At 45.6% G+C, this 20,370-nt stretch overlaps 1 protein-coding gene across 1 annotated transcript in view; it reads left to right on the top strand.

Moving 5' to 3' along the window:
• Window positions 1–13,485: 13,485 nt before the first annotated feature.
• Window positions 13,486–20,370, top strand: part of LOC126235000 (uncharacterized) — a 67,469-nt gene continuing 60,584 nt past the window's right edge. The window contains exon 1 of the mRNA XM_049943738.1: window positions 13,486–13,622. Within this exon, the coding sequence (XP_049799695.1) occupies window positions 13,541–13,622 (82 nt within the window). The 5' untranslated portion in view covers window positions 13,486–13,540. The remainder of the gene's footprint in view (window positions 13,623–20,370) is intronic.

A 20,370-nucleotide genomic window follows, 5' to 3' on the forward strand; every position in this document is an offset into this window, starting at 1 on the left:
TTGGCATCAGTACAATCGACTGGATGCCAGAGTCAGCGAATGCATTGCAGGCCATGGAAGCTTCACCACATATTAATACGGATGTTTGAGTCTGGGTCGATATCTGTTACCTCCGAACAACTTGTGCTATTGACCTGTAAATGCAACCATTTCATGTACTCCATACGCAATGTTGCATAAATCTTGAGTGATTTGGAAACCTTCCAAACGGAAGAACTAATTTTTTCCGGCAGTGTATTCCACACAGTAAGTCCCACTTACATAATATATACAGGTCCCACGCAAGTATAAACGCGATAAATAAGTTTCGCTGTCTGTTCTTGCAACAATGGCTTGATCTAAAACTTTCCAGTAACACTATCTGTGTCCATAACGTCGTCGGACAACCATTACTGTTCGACAAGAAAAGGTAAAATTAGCGCTGGATGATCCATCAACGACGAAATCATTAGAGACGGAGATTAACCTCGAAATGGACAAGTATGCGGAAGGAAATCGGCTGTGTCCCATTCAAAGAAACTATCATCACATATGACTTAAATAATTTAGGGAAACTAAGAAAAACTTAAATCGGGCTGGACAGACTGGGACATAAACCGTACTTCTCTCAGCTACGTGTTCAATGACTTACCAGGTGTGCAGCTTCCGTTGGTCGTTGCTATTTGTTCCAAAGATTTGTGACTAATAGTGGGTACTTATTTATCCTGCTGCTATGTTGTTAAATTTCCGGGGATAGAGCTTTCAACTTCTGTCTGATACACTAAAGATACAGTTTGTTTCTATTCTTTAAGGAAAACATTAAAATTGTTGCCAGGTTTTTGGTCGAATTAATCTGGCATGCAGTCGAACCCCTAATTCATCCTGAAGATTGGGCCAACCTTTTAGCAGACAAGTTTAACCATCCGATTTGCTACGAACCACAGTGTAACGGTTCTCGCTTTGGACAAGAGCATTATCGATCTTACACAGAAAATGTATGATTCCAAACAGCGCGGGAAGCATGTTATTGCTGAAAATGTTTCCTTCCGTACTGTTCAGGGGTTATCTTAGAACAGACCAGTCTTCTTCACAGCGTAGTATGTATGTTCTTACGTGGCTTCCTGACTGGCCTGAAACGTCGCCGATTAACAATGCACGGTATAACGCCAGGTGAAATTTAAACATCAGTGTCCTCCAACACTTGGTGCAAACGAATTGCAGAAACAGGCCGAAATTAGAGGGCACGCACTACCCAGAAATATTTTAAATTTCTTTCTAAATTGATAGTTTAACTTTAAGAAAAATAACTGCACTTATGAAATAAATCTCAAAACACCAAGCTTTTGGCAGTCATGTATGGCGGTTTATTCATTGTATTGTAGTATTTTCTTAGAATTCTAGTTCATATTGTCTCGGAGATAACTGTAGTACACGCGCGCTGACTCAGGCTACCTCACAGAGTCAAATAACATGGGAAAAAGTCTTCGCTTTGCTTCGAACCAATATGCCATAAATCTTGCGTTCTTCCTACATATGCGCTAGTTCAGTGTTGTGTCCCGCATCATCATTACTGTCATCTATTTCGGACACGATTGGTAGCTGCTCGTATGTAGTTTCCGCGCTCTGCCTCAGTGGCTTTTGTAACGGACTGGCCACAACCATCCATCTGTTTTCTCCTGGCCTAGCCCTCCAGTAACACAACACAGTCTTTCTAAGTTCTTATAGTTACTCTCCGTATTGTAAGCGTTGGTGCTTTTGATACTGGTTAGTAGCCATAATAATGCATCCGTTATAAACGAGTACAATGTCCCAACTGTTGGTGACAAACCATTCGCTTTCAAACCGATGTGGATAGCTCTCCTGACAAATTCCACCTGTTCCATGAAGGAAATATCTGAGTCTAATTGAGTGTGATATGGGCATATTTACTGAAATGACTGAATAATACTTCCACGTTCACTTGATGGTGATCATATGCCAGAACAACCCAAAATCGCATTTACGCTTTTGAAAAATTTATGATGTAAAGTGGAAACAACTTTATGTAGCTGGGGAATGTCAAGGTAATTATCACAAACGTCTATCGTTTCTTTTCCCATTTTTTAAGGTTCATTAAACGAAATCTAATACCATGTCACTAGGTAGAGACACCAGCTGATGAAAAGTATTCGGGCACCACAATGTAACGCAGAATTGACCACTATATGCCTCGAGAGGCAAGCCCATCAGTATACAAGGGGAATATTGTGTTGTCAGTACAGAATTAACAGCAGAATGGGTCTGTCAGGGGAGCTCAGTCAGTTCGAAAGTTCTTTAGAGGTCACCTCCAGGCTGACCTCATGTACTGAAGGACAGGAACCATAGATCACTGCAGAGAGTGATTGTAAAAAATCACATTAAATCAGTGGAAGGAATCACTCGTGAGTTCCCAAGTGCAACGAGTAGTCCAACTAGCACAATTGCTGTGTGTAGAGGGTTGCAAAGAATGGAGTACAATGGCCGAGTAGCTTCTCATATGCCACATATTTTTGTAGGCTATGCTAAGCGACACTTGAGATGGTGTACCAGATAGTGGTTGACTGGAAATGAGTGATTTGCAGTGATGTTTCAAACTATACCCTGTGGCAATCCGGTGGAAGGTTTGTTATTGAAGAATGCCTGGAGAACATTATCTGCCATTGTGTGAAGTACCAACACTGAAGTACGTAATGGTGGTGTTATGGTACGGAGGAGTTTCTCTTAGTCAGGATGTGGTCCCCTGGCTGGGCGTAAAAAAACGCTAAATGCGGATCGATATGAACACATTTCACAGCAACGTATATGTTGCGTCACAGCTCAGATGTAGGAATGGACAGAAGTAAAACAGTGAATACTGGTGGCACGATCTTAATTATTCTGTAACAGAGTTAACTTCCAGGGTGGGTGTACAAAGGAAATAGTGTCTATGTCATTAATAAATATTCAGTAATATGCAAAGTCCTCCTGTGTGGAACAGGACTGTACTGAGTCCCCTGCAGCTTGTTGACAGCTTCACAGCACTCGCTATAAGCTCTGTAGTAATGTGTCTCGAGACCAAATACAAACTGGCCCGTCAGCTCTGTGGACAGAAGAAAATATTCTCTGGCAGTGTCGGCACATAGAATCTTCCTTGATGATGTGGCAGTAGGCTGCGTCACGTCTGGTCGCTCCAGCAGGCAGTGACTTTTCTCCTAGTGGTCTCACTGATGGTGCCAACTGTGAGGCTTGCATTTCGAAATATCGCCGACATCACATTCCCCCCCCCCCCCCCTCAACCTCACAAACCTTCCACTGTCGTCATTTAAGGCTGTTCTTGTAACAAAGGCGAGGGAAAAGTCTAAATACAGACGTCTCAGATGTGTCCAACTCCCGACCCCTGTCAGCCCCCCGCCCCCCCCCCGGATCCCTCCCCCCCCCCCCACCCACACCAGTACACGACTCGAGAGTGGCCAGGAACATAGGCAGAAAAACCAAATGCAGGGTGCACGCTCGTGGGACGTCGACGGTAGTTGCAAGTTTCTCTGAAATGCTGTGGTGGATGCCCATCGGCGGAGCGTCCACAGACATCGGCTCAGACTGTGGGGAAGGTGGCGACACTGGGGGTGGCTGCTCCACATCCCCACTGGTGCCACGTCAAGAAGCGACGACCGAGCTGGTCCAAAAGGCAAACATGACGAATGCTGCAGCAGACTCCTGCGGAGCGTTGGGTCTGTGAACAAGGACTCTGTAACAGAATCATGAATCCAACAACGCCACTTAGTTCTGATGCCATTGGTCTAGCCCCGTCACATCCTGAACGGTATATTACGAGCTGCTTAAAATTTCTTTCACAACACCCTGCTCCCAACGCTTCCACTTGACAATAACTCTGAAAAATACTCCGTCCTGGTACTGAAACCTTCTAAGGCCAGAAAGTATGACTTCTGCATCCACAACAGGAGACACCCAAGAGTACGGTAATTCGAACATGTAATAGTTCCACTGGTGACTTCCTGTCGCGAGGCAAGGGGCGGTAGGATAACAAAAACTTCATTGGGATCTGATCCCGTGTGTGAGGTGAACGCAGGTTCTGCGCTTGTGTCTTGAATGTACGTACAAAACGTTTGACTTCGCCTTTTGACTGTTGAGAAAAAGGGCCATTGTGAAATGCTGGATGCCGTTGTCATGGCAAAATTGTCTTAAGTCGGCTGACGTAAATTGCGGCCCGTTGTCGGAGAAAATGGAGTTGAAGCCGACACTGTACCAGTGATTGTGGTGGCGTTTACTGGGAATACAAATAAAAATTTCCAATAAGCATCTGCCACCAGCAACCATAGCATATTCTAATAAGGTCCGGCAAAATCCACATCTAACCGTTGCCATGCTCCCGTTGGTCCTGGCCAGGCGAAAAACCAATGTGTTGGAGCTCACAGATGTTCCGCACAGGGTGTAAAATGGCACGTCATTTGTCCAATTTGGGCGTCCATGCCCAACCACGTACAGTACAATGGTGTCATACTAGCTGCTAGGTGCATACCACTCCCGAATAACCCTGATGAAGCCGAACTCTGTGGCCGAGCGGTTCTAGGCGCTTCAGTCCGGAACCGCGCTGCTGCTACGGTCGCAGGTTCTGAATCCTGCCTCAGGCATAGATGTGTGTGCTGTCCTTAGGCTAGTTGGGTTTAACTAGTTCTAAGTCTAGGGGACTGACGACCTTAGATGTTAACTCCCTTAGTGATTAGAGCCATTTAACCTAGATGAAACAATTTCAACAGTTCCCATTGGAGGGGTTCCAGGACTACAACACGCAAATCATCATTCTCAGTATGAAGATGGGCACCAAAATAGACGGAACGTGCGTACCAATTCACAAAATAACGGTGTGTTAGGGGGTGTGTACGTTATCTTTCAATAAAATAAAATAATTATCCTTTTCTGATCGAGAAGGTTTTATCATTTCGCTAGTATTTGTTCCCAGTAGCTGTTCGAAAACACACAAGCTCCTGATGTGGTCGGTCGTAATTTAAAATGCGATTAATGGAAATACCAAATCCGGACATGTTAATCATCCATTAGTGTAATAACCGTGATACGTGTTCGAACTTCGTTACTGATGATGCAAGTTCAGCTGTACAATGAAAATAGATCGTCTTGAAACAGATCACTGTGCTTTGCACACAAATCACTTAACTCAGTCTTGAGGCACAGTAGCATTGATTTTCAACACCTAGTCCTGAATCTCCAAGTCAAATGAGTCCAGACTAAAAATTGTTCAGCCTGTCCTGAGAACGCAAGATATGAAATAACACAATTTTAGCAACATTATCAATGTTGCGGGCAGGCTGCACACGGCCAGCACTGGAATATTGTGGCCATTGTGTGCTGACAGATTGGCTTAGGCTGCTGTAGCAGTGTGCTATCTAGTAATCCATAAGCATTTCTGTTCAGCAAAGTTACAGAAGCACCTATATCTAACTGACACACAAATGTATACAGAGTTTATTTCTCTGGCGTTGGATAACTTGTCAAAGTCTGTGTTTGTTGTGCGTCTTGCTCAGACTCAGGTGACAATACAGTTACTTCTATCGAGGAACACTGTGAACTAGAGTTTGACTGTCGCCTCACACGGTGGTGCCAGACCGTTGTTAACACTTGACTTTGCCTGTCGTTTGACTTATGACTGGTTAGAGGAACGAGTGCATTTTGAGTTTTGAAGTACAGAAACGTCCGTGTCCTCAAAATCTACTTCTGCTACATCTGCAATGTTCTGTGACTCAATAATAAAAGTTTCTAAATCAGGATTCGGCAATTTCAAAATAGATCCGCATATGTGTGCATCTGATACACTTTGGGTAAATACATCATGGAGCATGATGTCACTATAGGATATTCCACATAAAGACATAAATCTGCAGTGTCTCGTAAGAAATCTTAGTTCTGTGATCCACTGTTTATTTGTCTGATCAGGCTGCTTCTTAAGCCTGAAAAACTTTTATCTGGCAGCTGCTACGTGCACCTGAGTGTCGAAGTGCTCATCTGACTTTTGAAGTACCGACTCATAATCAACGTTCTCCGGAAGAGAGTCCGGAAACAGTTTGACGCACAACGTAAACACCTCGACACCCACATTAGAAGGGAAATAACCTTTGCGCTTCGTATCTGTTATTTCGTAGGCGGGGAAATGTGCTTCTAGTCGAGCACGGCCGTCAGAGAAACTTGTTGTGGCACAAAAATAATAATTCACTAAAAATAATACGCACAAAACAATACCAATCAAGAACGTCACCCTTGATGGTGTTAACACACAGCACTGTAAGTTCAGTTTAGAGTTTTCCCGTCCAAGCTAAACTCCTCCAAAATATTGAACAACGACTCTCTGTCTGTGGAATCTTAAGCTTTTTGGAAGTCTACAAAAGTCACTATATACGGTTTGGCCCTCTGCTTCTGATATGCTAAAATGTTTCTGATGTTTAAGATCTGTTCAGGGCATTCTTAAACCCTGCTTGATACTCCCCAATTTGGCAATCCAACTGAGATTCTGCTTTTTCTAGTAAAGTTCTGGACAATATCTTGTAGGTCACATCCACCAGGGAAATCCCTCTACACTTCTTGGGATCAGATTTAGGACCTTGTTTGTGAAGAGGGTATATCAGGGCCATTTTCCATTCCTCTGGAATGATTCCTTTCTTCCACATCTCTTGAAAAAGTTTCTGGAGTAAGACAGTTGCACTTTTGCTAGCATATTTCCATAATTGGGCTGTTATCTGATTTTCCCCTGATGCCTTGAAATTTTCCTTATGATTTAGTATTGCCTGGATCTCACTTACAGATGGGGGTTTAGAGTCTGGGTTGGGGGATAACTTCGGTCCACCATATAACGCCATCTTTTGGTGTGGTTCCTCGCAGTTTAGAAGTTCCTTGAAGTATTCTACTAGTACCCTACAGTTACCCCTATTACTAAACGCCATGTTCACTTTTTCGTCCTGAAGTTGGAGAGTTGGGGGGTCGTATTTGTTTAGATTCTCCCTGATGATCCGATAACAGTTTCTCATGTTGTTCTTAGCAAAGTCGTCATTTATCTTCCTGAGCAGTTGGTCATCTTACGCCTTCTTAACTTTCTTGATATCCCTGGACACCATCTTTCTAGTTGCTGCCAGACTCTCTCGTCCTTCTTGGTTTGCCAGACGTGCCACGCCTTCTTCCTCAGATCAAGTAGTCTATCACACTCATCGTTCCACCACCTGTGCTTCTTCATCCTGGTAACAGGACCAAGCTGCTCTGCCTTGGTTATACTCTTCTTCATCTGCTTCCAGTCCTGGTCTGGTAGGTCCCTGGTTAACTTGCCCCATTCTTCCTTCTTCTCTTTTATTTTCTCCGCATAATATGTCCTTTTTGCAAGGTTTTTCATATGAAAGTTACTCTTACGGATGTTCTCCAGTTTCACTTTAGGTAAGTAGTGGTCAGAGTCGAGGTTGGCCCCTGTGAGAACCCTAACATTTTGGATTTCCTTATGAAATTCCCGCTTTATCGCAACATGATATAACTGGAATTCTCCCAGGAGAGGGTTAGGTAAAATCCATGTCTTCTGCTTTCTTGGCAATTTCTTAAGGCTAGTTGACTTCCGGACCAAACTGTGCGCCTGGCATAGTTCGATGAGCCTGATACCATTTTGGTACGTCCTGTTATGTGCTGGGTATATCCCCACTACATTCCTGAATTTTTCTCTCTCACCACTTGGGCGTTAAAATCCCCTATAAGGATAACGTTATGCTTTTCGGGGATCTTTTGGGTCATATCATCTACTTTATCCCAGAATAGTTCCAACTTCTCCTTATTCTTTTTCTTGTCAATGTTTATAGGGGCGTGAACATTTAGAACGGTATATACTTTGTTGATCGACTTAAACGTGAGGGTCGATAGCCGTTCAGAGTGGACTCAAAGCTTGTTATGGGGCCTAATACTTTCTTGTCAGTTACGAAACCTGTCACAAGGTGGGGAACATTTCTCATAACTCGTGTCCCCATCGTCCCCTTAAGTATCCTGAATCCTCCCAATTCAAACCTGTCCTCATCCAAGAACCTGGTCTCTTGCACAGCCGTAATGACGATTCTGTGTTCATTTACTGTGTTCGTTAGAGTCTTAAGTTTCCCCACTTTCAAAAGTGAATTTGCATTAAAAATTGCTAAGTAGTTTGCTTTCCTGTATTTTATTTTGTTTGAGGTTCCAAGACGCTCCGATTCGTCTTTGCGTGACGTTGCAGAATCCCCAGAATCCGAATGTCTACTTGCGCACTTATGTGCGGTGGATTGACCACCTGGGGTAATTAGTTTCACATCACACTTTCCCAGGGTTGGTAATTCTTTGAGTTCTGAGGCTGACTTCTATAGCCACCTTTTTTTACAACCGAGGTTGTTAACCCCGGAGGAGTATTCACAGCCGCCCCTTACATGGAGAAAGACGCTTACCAAAGACCGTCCAATTTGAGAACAGTCGCTTTTGGATTTGGATTTGATTTTTAATTCATGATAACTCCACTAGGCTCTTCTGCTCCCTCCGCCGTTGGGAATCAGATTCCTCTTCCACCTTCGAAACCGTTGACCAGGTTTCACCTAGTAACCTTAGGCAGGGGCCCTTATAGGGTGCTACGATCCGGAGCCATATGGTTCTCATTTTATTAATCACGGAGCCGCTTTTCATGTGGCATGGATTCTATAGGAAGTTGGATGCTGTGGACGAGCCTGCAGCACGGTCGACGCTATTTCACATATCCTCTTCCACCTTCGAAACCAATTCTTTGGTAACCGTGATAGCGTTACGGAGGTGTTTAATAAACTCAAGTGGCAGACTCTGCAAGAGAGGCGCTCTGCATCGCGGTGTAACTTGCTCGCCAGGTTTCGAGAGGGTACGTTTCTGGATGAGGTATCGAATATATTGCTTCCCCCTACTTATACCTCCCGAGGAGATCACGAATGTAAAATTAGAGAGATCAGAGCGCGCACGGAGGCTTTCAGACAGTCGTTCTTCCCGCGAACCATACGCGACTGGAACAGGAAAGGGAGGTAATGACAGTGACACGTAAAGTGCCCTCCGCCACACACCGTTGGGTGGCTTGCGGAGTATAAATGTAGATGTAGATGTAGATCCGCTACGAGACCTGTCCAGCTTCACTATCACTACATTTACATGCAACACATCTTCCGCAAGACGAATTCCGAATTTCGGAAACCGTTGTCCGCTGTTAAGGTCTGAAGCGGATTTTCTATTCCAGTTAAATATGGCGTCTGCAAAATAGCTGATCCAGCTTCTGATTCAGCCAACACAATCGTTATTTTCTCTTCACTTAAATATTACACGTTGAGAGCTTCGTGCTCAGTCTAATATTTCTGCTTCTCCTTCACTGCGCATGCTCATATTAACCGAATATTCTGAAAACAAGATGTAACTTGACAACCCAAGCACGTTTCAAAACGGTTGCATTCACATGGGAGCGAAAATCGATTGCGGAACTGGAAAACCGGCGGCTGGAAGCAGATTTCCAGAATTAATTTTGAAGTGTATATAAGACCACGCAGAAGCGGTATTGGGAACTCCAGCTTTGAGAGCCCCATGTGAAGGGGTGTGTTTGGGCCCGCATTGCATATTGCGGATTCCCTGCAACCTTTTGTTTAAAGGTTCTGCTCACGCACCTGGAGACTCTTTTAAGCATTATAGATTGGACTGGAAACTAAAATGAAGAGCCAAAGAAACTGGCACACTGCCGGCCGTTGTGGCCGAGCGGTTCTAGGCGCTTCAGTCCAGAACAGCGCTGCTGCTATTGTCGCAGGTTCGAATCCTGCCTTGGGCATGGTTGTGTGTGATGTCTTAGGTTAGTTAGGTTTAAGTAGTTCTTGCTCAGAGCCATTTGAACCATTGTATTGTATGTTAACTGGGGACCTAGAAACGACGGAGAGGCTCCGTCCCCGCCGCAGCCGCAGTGGTCCAGAACCCCACGACGTCTACCGCAGTCCACTTCACCCCTCCGCCGCCCCACACCGAACCCAGGGTTATTGTGCGGTTCGGCCCCCGGTGGACCCCCCAGGGAATGTCTCACAACAGACGAGTGTCACCCCTATGTTCGCGTGGTAGAGTAATGGTGGTGCACGCGTACGTGGAGAACTTGTTAGCGCAGCAATCGCCGACATAGTGTAGCTGAGGCGGAATAAGGGGAACCAGCCCGCATTCGCCGAGGCAGATGGAAAATCGCCTAAAACCATCCACAGACTGGCCGGTTCACCGGACCTCGACACAAATCCGCCGGGCGGATTCGTGCCGCGGACCAGGCGCTCCTTCCCGCCCGGAAAGTCGTGCGTTAGACCGCACGGCCAACCGGGCAGGCCCATTTGAACCATACTGGTACACTTGCCTAATATTGTGTACGGCCCCCGTAAGTAAGCAGAAGTGCCGCTACACACCGTGACATGGACTAGACTAATGTCTGAAGTAGTGCTGGAGGGAACTGACACCATGAATCCCGCAGGGCTGTGCATAAAACCTTAAGAGTACGAGGGGGTGGAGATCTCTTCTGAACAGCACGTTGAAAGGCATTGCCAGATATGCTCAGTAATATTCATGTCTGGGGAGTTTGGTGGGCAACGGAAATGTTTAAACTCAGAAGAGCCACTGTGTAGCAATTGTGGACGTTTGGGGTGTCGCATTGTCCTACTGGAATCGCCCAAGTCCGTCGGAATGCACAATGGACATGAAAGGATGCAGGTGAACGGACAGGATGGTTGCATACGTGTGACCTATCAGACTCATATCTAAACGTATCAGGCGTACTCCAACTGCACACGCCCCACAACATTACAGAGTCTCCAACAGCTTGAACAGTCCCCTGCTGACATGCAGGGTCATGGATTCATGAGGTTATCTCCATCCCCGTACACATCCATCCGCTCGATACAATTTCAAACGAGACACGTCCGACCAGGCAACATGTTTCCTGTGTCGATGGGGCCACGCGAGGCATAAATCTTCGTGAGTACAAGAGTGGGCCTTCGGCTCCCAAAGCCCATATCGGTGATTTTTCGTTCAATGGTTCAAGCGCTAACACTTGTTGACGGCCCAGCATTGACATCTGTAGCAATTCGCAGAAGGCTTGCATTTCTATCACGTTGAACGAATCTTTTCACTCGTCGTTAGTCGCGTTCTTGCAGGGTCTTTTCCGGACGGAGCGATGTCGGAGGTTTGATGTTTTACCGGATTTCTGATATTCACGGTACACTCGTGAAATGGTCGTACGGGAAAATCCCCACTTCTTCGTTACCTCTGAGATGCTGTGTCCCATCGTTCGTGCGCCGACGTTCAAACTCATTTAAATCTCGATAACCTGCCATTGTAGCAGCAGTAACCGATCTAACAAGCCAGACATCTACCTTATATAAGCGTTGCCGACCACAGGGCCGTACTCCGCCTGTTAACATATCTCTTTATTTATGACGCATGCCTATACCGGTTTCTTTGGCGCTTCATTATAAATCAAATATTCTGGCCTCGCATTGGGAAGGACGACAGTCCAAACCGGCGTCATACCATAGTGATTTACATTTTCGGTGATTTCTCTAAATCGCTTCAGGCAAATGCCGGGATGGTTCCTTTGAAAGGGCACGGCCGACTTCCTTCCCCATCATTCCGTTATCCAATGGGACCAATGTTCACACTTTTTGGTCCCCTCCCCGGATCACCCAACCCAACTAAATTTAATATTCATAATAAATCGAAACATACTAAGAGATAATTTACAGGGAAAGGGGGGGGGGGACAGATATTGGTACCAGAAGTACCCTGCATTACACACAGTCAGGTGGCTTGCTGAACACTGATGTAGATGTAGATATGAAGAGGCTTGTACAGTATAGATGTAATTTTTCCTCCTATCTATGTAATTATGTAGTTATGTAGTTCTCAATTCGTTCGAGCAATCAATCATTCATAATAGGAAACACAGTCATAACTCAGTCACTCAAAATGATTCAGAAATTTTACTTGTTAGAACGAAATCAGGCGATGATTCTTCTTCTCTGCAGGCTTGTGCTTTGCGGCAGTCTGCTAATCTGTACAAATAAAATGCCTCGTATTTTTGGGAGCGCTGTACAATCAGTCGGGAAACCTCAGATCAAGCGGATATTTGGCTTTGATGAAGTTTAACCTTCCGAAGAAGTAATGGAGCTCTTGGATTATTAAATGCAGGTTCGTATCCAGTCTTTCGGGAGTTCCCTTCTAATTAACAACTACGCAATATATCGATGAATATCATTAATTCTCAAATGACAAATAACGTAAATTGTTACACACCTTTTGTATGAAGGAGCAATATACAGGGTGTTACAAAAAGGTACGGCCAAACTTTCAGGAAACATTCCTCACACACAAAGAAAGAAAATATGTTATGTGGACATGTGTCCGGGAACACTTACTTTCCATGTTAGAGCTCATTTTATTACTTCTCTTCAAACCACATTAATCATGGAATGGAAACACACAGCAACAGAACGTACCAGCGTGACTTCAAACACTTTGTTACAGGAAGTGTTCAGAATTTCCTCCGTTAGCGAGGATACATGCATCCACCCTCCGTCGCATGGAATCCCTGATGCGCTGATGCAGCCCTGCAGAATGGCGTATTGTATCACAGCATTCCACAATACGAGCACGAAGAGTCTCTACATTTGGTACCGGGGTTGCGTAGACAAGAGCTTTCAAATGCCCCCATAAATGAAAGTCAAGAGGGTTGAGATCAGAAGAGCGTGGAGGCCATGGAATTGGTCTGCCTCTACCAATCCATCAGTCACCGAATCTGTTGTTGAGAAGCGTACGAACACTTCGACTGAAATGTGCAGGAGCTCCATCGTGCATGAACCACATGTTGTGTCGTAATTGTAAAGGCACATGTTCTAGCAACACAGGTAGAGTATCCCGTATGAAATCATGGCGGTGAATCGAGGAAGTACAGTACATACTGACGAAACTAAAATGAGCTCTAAAATGGAAATTAAGCGTTTCCGGACACATGTCCACATAACACCTTATCTCTATTTGTGTGTGAGGAATGTTTCCTGTAAGTTTGGCCGTACCTTTTTGTAACACCCTGTATATTCCACCACAATGTGGAAATGCCTGACGTTACGGCTGTTCAGTTAAGCGTAATGCCATCGGAGACATCACTTATTAGCTGCTCCCGCGTTTCCCGACCTACCTCCATTCGCAGCAGCTGCGTTCCTCATTGTGAGGCACGTTATGAAGAAATGGCGGTACAAAGGAAGCTTTGGCGAGAGGAAATCAGCAATTAGGACAGGCGTAATAGGGGAAGGCAGGGGGGTCCGCCGGCGCGCGGGCCGGCTCGGTTTTGCAGGATGCTGAGCTGAGGTCGGCTAACAGGACCGCGCGCGGCGCGCGAGCCGCCGCAGTAGGGGCAGGGGCAGGGGCGCTGAACCAGCCGGCCGGCGCAGCCGCTCTCTATAAAAGGTGGCGCCGAGCGCCCGCCGGGGTCGCACAGTAGCGGGCTCGGCACAGCACAACGGGCGACATGGCCACCACGCTGGCGACGGCTGCGGCAGCGGCGTTCACCGTCATCGCCACCACCCTCCTCACAGCCAGCCCGGCGCACGGTGAGTGCTCTGCTAGGGACGCGAAAAACCGATACCGGTATTTCAGTTCTGAATAAACGGCAATTTTCGGTATTTGTTAGGTCTCGGTCATAACAGGCTTTTTTTTTATATTTTATGATTAACCGAGCCCTGAGTGGGGTACTGTCAAGTGGGGGGGGGGGGGGGGGGTGCCCCAGGGATCAGTGTTGGGGCCGCCCCTGTTCCTTATTTATATAAATGATATGCCCTCTAGTATTATGGATAACTCTAAAATATTTCTGTTTGCTGATGACACTAGCTTTGTAGTCAAGGATGTTGTGTGCAACATTGACTCGTTTTCAAGTAGCGCAGTACATGACCTCAGTTCATGGCTTGTAGAAAATAAACTAACGTTAAATCAAAGTAAGACTCAGTTTTCACAGTTTCTAACACACAATTCAACAAAACCTGACGTTTTAATCTCACAGAACGGGCATATGATTAGTGAAACTGAACAGTTCAAATTCCTAGATGTTCAGATAGATAGTAAGCTGTCGTGGTAAGCCCACGTTCAGGATCTTGTTCAAAGACTTAATACTGCCATTTTCACTATTCGAACGATATCAAAAGTGAGTGATACCTCGACACCTAAATTAGTCTACTTTGCTTATTTTCATTCCCTAATGTCGTATGGTATTATGTTTTGGGGTAACTCTTCCCACTCTAGAAGGATATTTTTGGCTCAGAAACGGTGTGAGTTCACGAACCTCTTGTCGACCTCTGTTCACGAGTCTGGGTATTTTTACATTGGCCTCTCAATATGTATATTCCTTATTGTCGTTTCTTGTTACCAATATTAGTTTATTTCCAAGAATAAGCAGCTTTCACTCGGTTAATACTCGGCAGAAATCAAACCTCCATTTGGATCGGACTTCCTTAACTCTTGTGCAAAAAGGTGTGCAGTATACTGCTGCATCCATTTTCAATAAGTTGCCACTCGAATTCAAATATCTTAGCAGTAATCCACGCGCTTTCAATTCGAAACTGAAGAGTTTCCTCATGGGTCACTCCTTCTATTCTGTCAAGGAGTTCCTTAAAAAATTAAGCTGAATCTCATTGTATTGCTGATAGCGTTTGCTTACACTTATGGACTGACTTTTTTTCAGGTTCATGAACATTTATTTTTATCTGTTATTACTTTTATGTTGTAAGTTCATGTACTGACACGTTCCATGACCTTGGAGATTTGCTCCTCAATTTGGTCCTACGGAACTTGACATGTAAATAAAATAAAATAAATAAATAAAAATGTTTCGTTTTTATATAAACCTTATTTTTAAAAAGGAGTAATTTTTATCCGTAAAATTTGGATTGGTTTGAAATAGTGCGTTTTTATAGAAACTGAGAAAAGCGATCAGTGCTATTTTCATGGCAATGTCGACGGAAACGAGCTACAAACACATGCATAAGAATTCGTACAGTATTGCTGACACAATAATGTCCGTTTTGCAGTGTGTCGTGGCTTACGGTACACGAGTTCGTGTAACGTGCAGGACTGGCCCCCACCTGCTCTATAAAGCAGTTTGTCACTGTCGTCGCCAGACATACGTTGTATTGCATAATGGCATCAAACCTAGTCTGGAAATATTTTTAGGAAGTTATTTAGTAATAAAGTACAACGCTTCATTTGCTTTAAAATATTAAAAATTTGTCTGCCTTTTCTATGAAATAATAAAAGAGAAAGGTAATTACGGCAACTATAATAAATTAAAAAGTTAACACAAAAAAACAGAAAGTAGCTTACTGCTGCCTGCGTCTGCATAAGTCTTCATCTACTTGCAGCCCTTGGAAACGGACAAATTAACGAACACTAAAAACAGAGTGCTTCAACCGCAGTTTTTACCCTTTAGTATTGACCATTCATAATGCTCAGACAGTGGTTTAATCCTCGATTACAAAAAGATTTTTAAGCAGTTTCAAAGAATTCGAATCAATAGGAGAATACTGTGGTTTTTGTGTGTGTGTGTGTGTGTGTGTATGTGTGTGTGTGTGTGTGTGTGTGTGTGTGTGTTTTTTGTTAGTACTGCGTCGCTTGCCACTTTTCGAGAAAAGCAGCGAAATGTGGACAGACTAAGTTTTCTTTTATTTGTCTGCTTAATTTAACATTTTGATTCTATGTATCTTGGAAAGTAACCGAAAATCGGTTATTTCAGAAACCGGTTACTTTGAGCGGTTTTGAACAGCCAGGTTAAATGGCGTGAAAAAGACCCAATACAACTGAAAAGCGGTTGTTACAGCGGTAGCCGCCATCCCTATGCTCTATCCGACACCATTTACCTCTCAGCGGGGCACTTGTCCCGAACATATTTCATCAGAAATAGCGTCTGTAATTTTACGCTGTGGAGCACCTAGCGCAGCTGGCTGGCTAAACACCAAATTCTAAGTGCTTAACCGCTTCGTTCGGGGTTATATTAAAAGCTGGTCAATCATACTTATTCCGCTTTTAACTATGGGTCTCGTTGTAGATGAATGGGTGAGCTATTTCTCAGGATATATAAAAGGAACGCCACCATCCACAATCGCACTTTGCCTTCTAAAGCTGCCGGCCGAAGTGGCCGAGCGGTTCTAGGCGCTACACTCTGGGACCGCGCGACCGCTACGGTTGCAGGTTCGAATCCTACCTTAGGCATGGATGTGTGCGATGTCCTTAGGTTAGTTAGGCTTAAGTAGTTCTAAGTTCTAGGGGACTGATGACCTCTGAAGTTAAGTCCCATAGTGCTCAGAGCCATTTGAACCATTTGAACGTTCTAAAGCTCTGTTATGTTCAAAACAACTTTCGTACTGATGACATGTTCACCGTAGATCTATGTATCGTTTTGAGAAACAGTGACTAGGAAACATTTCACCATTCACTTACTGAAAACCGTCATTTAGTACAGATTTGCCCCGATGACACGTGTTTCCAGCAGCAATTCTTTATTATTTGTTCTAATTACTGCACTATTGTTGAAAGATGTTATTGTTACTGCTCTGATCTAATTTCATTTCGTAAAGAAATCGATAACCTCAAATTCAGTTAAATGTTGTTTGTGGTTTACGTGTGATGCAAGGAGACGATCGTTATCGATGTGGTTCTCACCCACAATTATTCAGAAGGTGGTGTCAAACATGCTGGACGTAGTTGGTATTACAACTGATACCGAATAGTACCACTGTGTTGTGCTTTCGTCTACAATAAACACATAGTCATTCACTTAATGGGCACATTGCTTCGGAAAAGAATTTTGGCATAGCATGCTTTCGCAACAAAACAGTCTTGCAGTCGTTCATTGATACGATTAGAATGGTGTCGGGTATGATACTGTCAGACAGTACTCCACGCTGCTTCCAACTACTGTCGCTATAAGGCCGGCCGCTGTGGCCAAGCGGTTCTAGACGCTTCAGTCCGGAACCGCGCGACTGCTACGGTCGCCGGTTCGAATGCAGCCTCGGGCATGGATGTGTGTGATGTACTTAGGTTAGTTAGGTTTAAGTTGTTCTAAGTTCTATGGGACTGATGACCTCAGATGTTAAGTCCCATAGTGCTCAGAGCCGTTTTGTCGCTATAAGTCAAACAAATGGTTCAAATGGCTCTGAGCACTACGGGACTTAACATCTGAGGCCATCAGTCCCCTAGACTTAGAACTACTTAACTAACCCAAGGACATCACAAACGTCCATGACCGAGGCAGGATTCGAACCTGCGACTGTAGCAGCAGTGAGGTTCCGGACTGAAGCGACTAGAACCGTTCGGCCACAGCAGACGGCTATAAGTCAAACAGATGTTATTAATAACGTAGACAGGCCAGATCGGATCCGCCAGTTCTCAATCACGTATCTCCTCAATTGGCCACACAAGGGCTGAGTGCAACCCACTTGCCAACAGCACTCGGCAGACCCGGACAGTGACCCGCACAAGTGCTGGACAGGCCTGACAGCGCTTATCTTCCGTGCACTGATGGAAACGGTGTTACCACTGTGGTAAGGCCGTTGGCTCCATGTAATACACGTGGCGGAAAACTAGTTCGAGCCAGAAATGGGTGGCAGCCAAATCTTCATTTCTGAATATACACGGTGATCCGTGATGATGTTACAAACTTTCAGCGACGATGGAGGTAATTGTAGCAATTTGAGATAAGGGACTGTGGTCCACAAACGACCGAGTCGAAAGTTACAAGCGAAAACCACTCTGTTACCTCTGGCAGTGGACTCCTTCTACTGCAAGCTCTTTGCTTTCCATATTTTGGAGGGAGGTAATATGGACCAGAACGAGAAAAAGTTTACTGGAAACACGGACTCTAAAATGCGTACCTTAAGAGCTATGAGCACTCGTGCACTACCAGAGATGTGTTTCGCAGTAACAAAGATGAACAACTGTTCATAGCTCTTAAGATACGCATTTTGGAGACTATGTTTACTAGAATTTTTTTTTCCTGTTTTGGTCCATACTACCTCCTCCCAAAATACGAAAAGTACAGAGCTTGCAGTAGAAAAGGTTCTCTGTCAGAAGTATCAGAACAATTTTCGCTATAACTTTCCAGACCAGTGTCTCTTATCTCAGATTGACACATTTACCCTTATCCATCATTCCTGAAATTTGTAACATCGTCAGGTTCAAAATGGTTCAAATGGCTCTGAGCACTATGGGACTTAACTTCTGAAGTCATCAGTCCCCTAGAACTTAGAACTACTTAAACCTAACTAACCTAAGGACATCACACACATCCATGCCCGAGGCATAACATCGTTAGGGAATTATCCTGTATAGCTAAGATAAGTTGGAGGCCAATGGGGGAAACTTTTTTTTTACCGTGAAACACGCAGTCATGAGTAATGAAATAAATACAGGTTCCAAATGGGAAATACACTCCTGGAAATGGAAAAAAGAACACATTGACACCGGTGTGTCAGACCCACCATACTTGCTCCGGACACTGCGAGAGGGCTGTACAAGCAATGATCACACGCACGGCACAGCGGACACACCAGGAACCGCAGTGTTGGCCGTCGAATGGCGCTAGCTGCGCAGCATTTGTGCACCGCCGCCGTCAGTGTCAGCCAGTTTGCCGTGGCATACGGAGCTCCATCGCAGTCTTTAACACTGGTAGCATGCCGCGACAGCGTGGACGTGAACCGTATGTGCAGTTGACGGACTTTGAGCGAGGGCGTATAGTGGGCATGCGGGAGGCCGGGTGGACGTACCGACGAATTGCTCAACACGTGGGGCGTGAGGTCTCCACAGTACATCGATGTTGTCGCCAGTGGTCGGCGGAAGGTGCACGCGCCCGTTGACCTGGGACCGGACCGCAGCGACGCACGGATGCACGCCAAGACCGTAGGATCCTACGCAGTGCCGTAGGGGACCGCACCGCCACTTCCCAGCAAATTAGGGACACTGTTGCTCCTGGGGTATCGGCGAGGACCATTCGCAACCGTCTCCATGAAGCTGGGCTACGGTCCCGCACACCGTTAGGCCGTCTTCCGCTCACGCCCCAACATCGTGCAGCCCGCCTCCAGTGGTGTCGCGACAGGCGTGAATGGAGGGACGAATGGAGACGTGTCGTCTTCAGCGATGAGAGTCGCTTCTGCCTTGGTGCCAATGATGGTCGTATGCGTGTTTGGCGCCGTGCAGGTGAGCGCCACAATCAGGACTGCATACGACCGAAGCACACATGGCCAACACCCGGCATCATGGTGTGGGGAGCGATCTCCTACACTGGCCGTACACCACTGGTGATCGTCGAGGGGACACTGAATAGTGCACGGTACATCCAAACCGTCATCGAACCCATCGTTCTACCATTCCTAGACCGGCAAGGGAACTTGCTGTTCCAACAGGACAATGCACGTCCGCATGTATCCCGTGCCACCCAACGTGCTCTAGAAGGTGTAAGTCAACTACCCTGGCCAGCAAGATCTCCGGATCTGTCCCCCATTGAGCATGTTTGGGACTGGATGAAGCGTCGTCTCACGCGGTCTGCACGTCCAGCACGAACGCTGGTCCAACTGAGGCGCCAGGTGGAAATGGCATGGCAAGCCGTTCCACAGGACTACATCCAGCATCTCTACGATCGTCTCCATGGGAGAATAGCAGCCTGCATTGCTGCGAAAGGTGGATATACACTGTACTAGTGCCGACATTGTGCATGCTCTGTTGCCTGTGTCTATGTGGCTGTGGTTCTGTCAGTGTGATCATGTGATGTATCTGACCCCAGGAATGTGTCAATAAAGTTTCCCCTTCCTGGGACAATGAATTCACGGTGTTCTTATTTCAATTTCCAGGAGTGTAATTTGGGTGAAGGCAGGAGTGAATGGCGGCAGAAATATTGTAGCTGACAGCTTCTATTGGCCACTTTTGTCTAGTATCTAAGTAGTCGAATGTGTCCGAGAAAGCATGGACACTGCCGACCGTAATATCCCGATTGTGCTATGACAGTATGGGAGGATTACTGGAAGATGACGCCTTTAAGTGTGGACAGCAACAACAATAGCTCATGAGGTAATGTACAACATGGATTTTCCTATGATTACACTGCGCAGTTGGTTAGAAAAGCTACCCTTGTATTGCATTGTATTGTATGTTAACTGGGGGCCTAGAAACGGCGGAGAGGCTCCGCCCCGCCGCAGCCGCAGTGGTCCAGAACCCCACGACGACTACCGCAGTCCACTTCGCCCCTCCGCCGCCCTACATCGAACAACTCTTTCAGGGTTATTGTGCGGTTCGATCCCCGGTGGACCCCCCAGGAAACGT

Source organism: Schistocerca nitens, chromosome 1 (assembly GCF_023898315.1).
Source record: "Schistocerca nitens isolate TAMUIC-IGC-003100 chromosome 1, iqSchNite1.1, whole genome shotgun sequence".
In the NCBI taxonomy this organism is placed as follows: Eukaryota; Metazoa; Arthropoda; class Insecta; order Orthoptera; family Acrididae; genus Schistocerca; species Schistocerca nitens.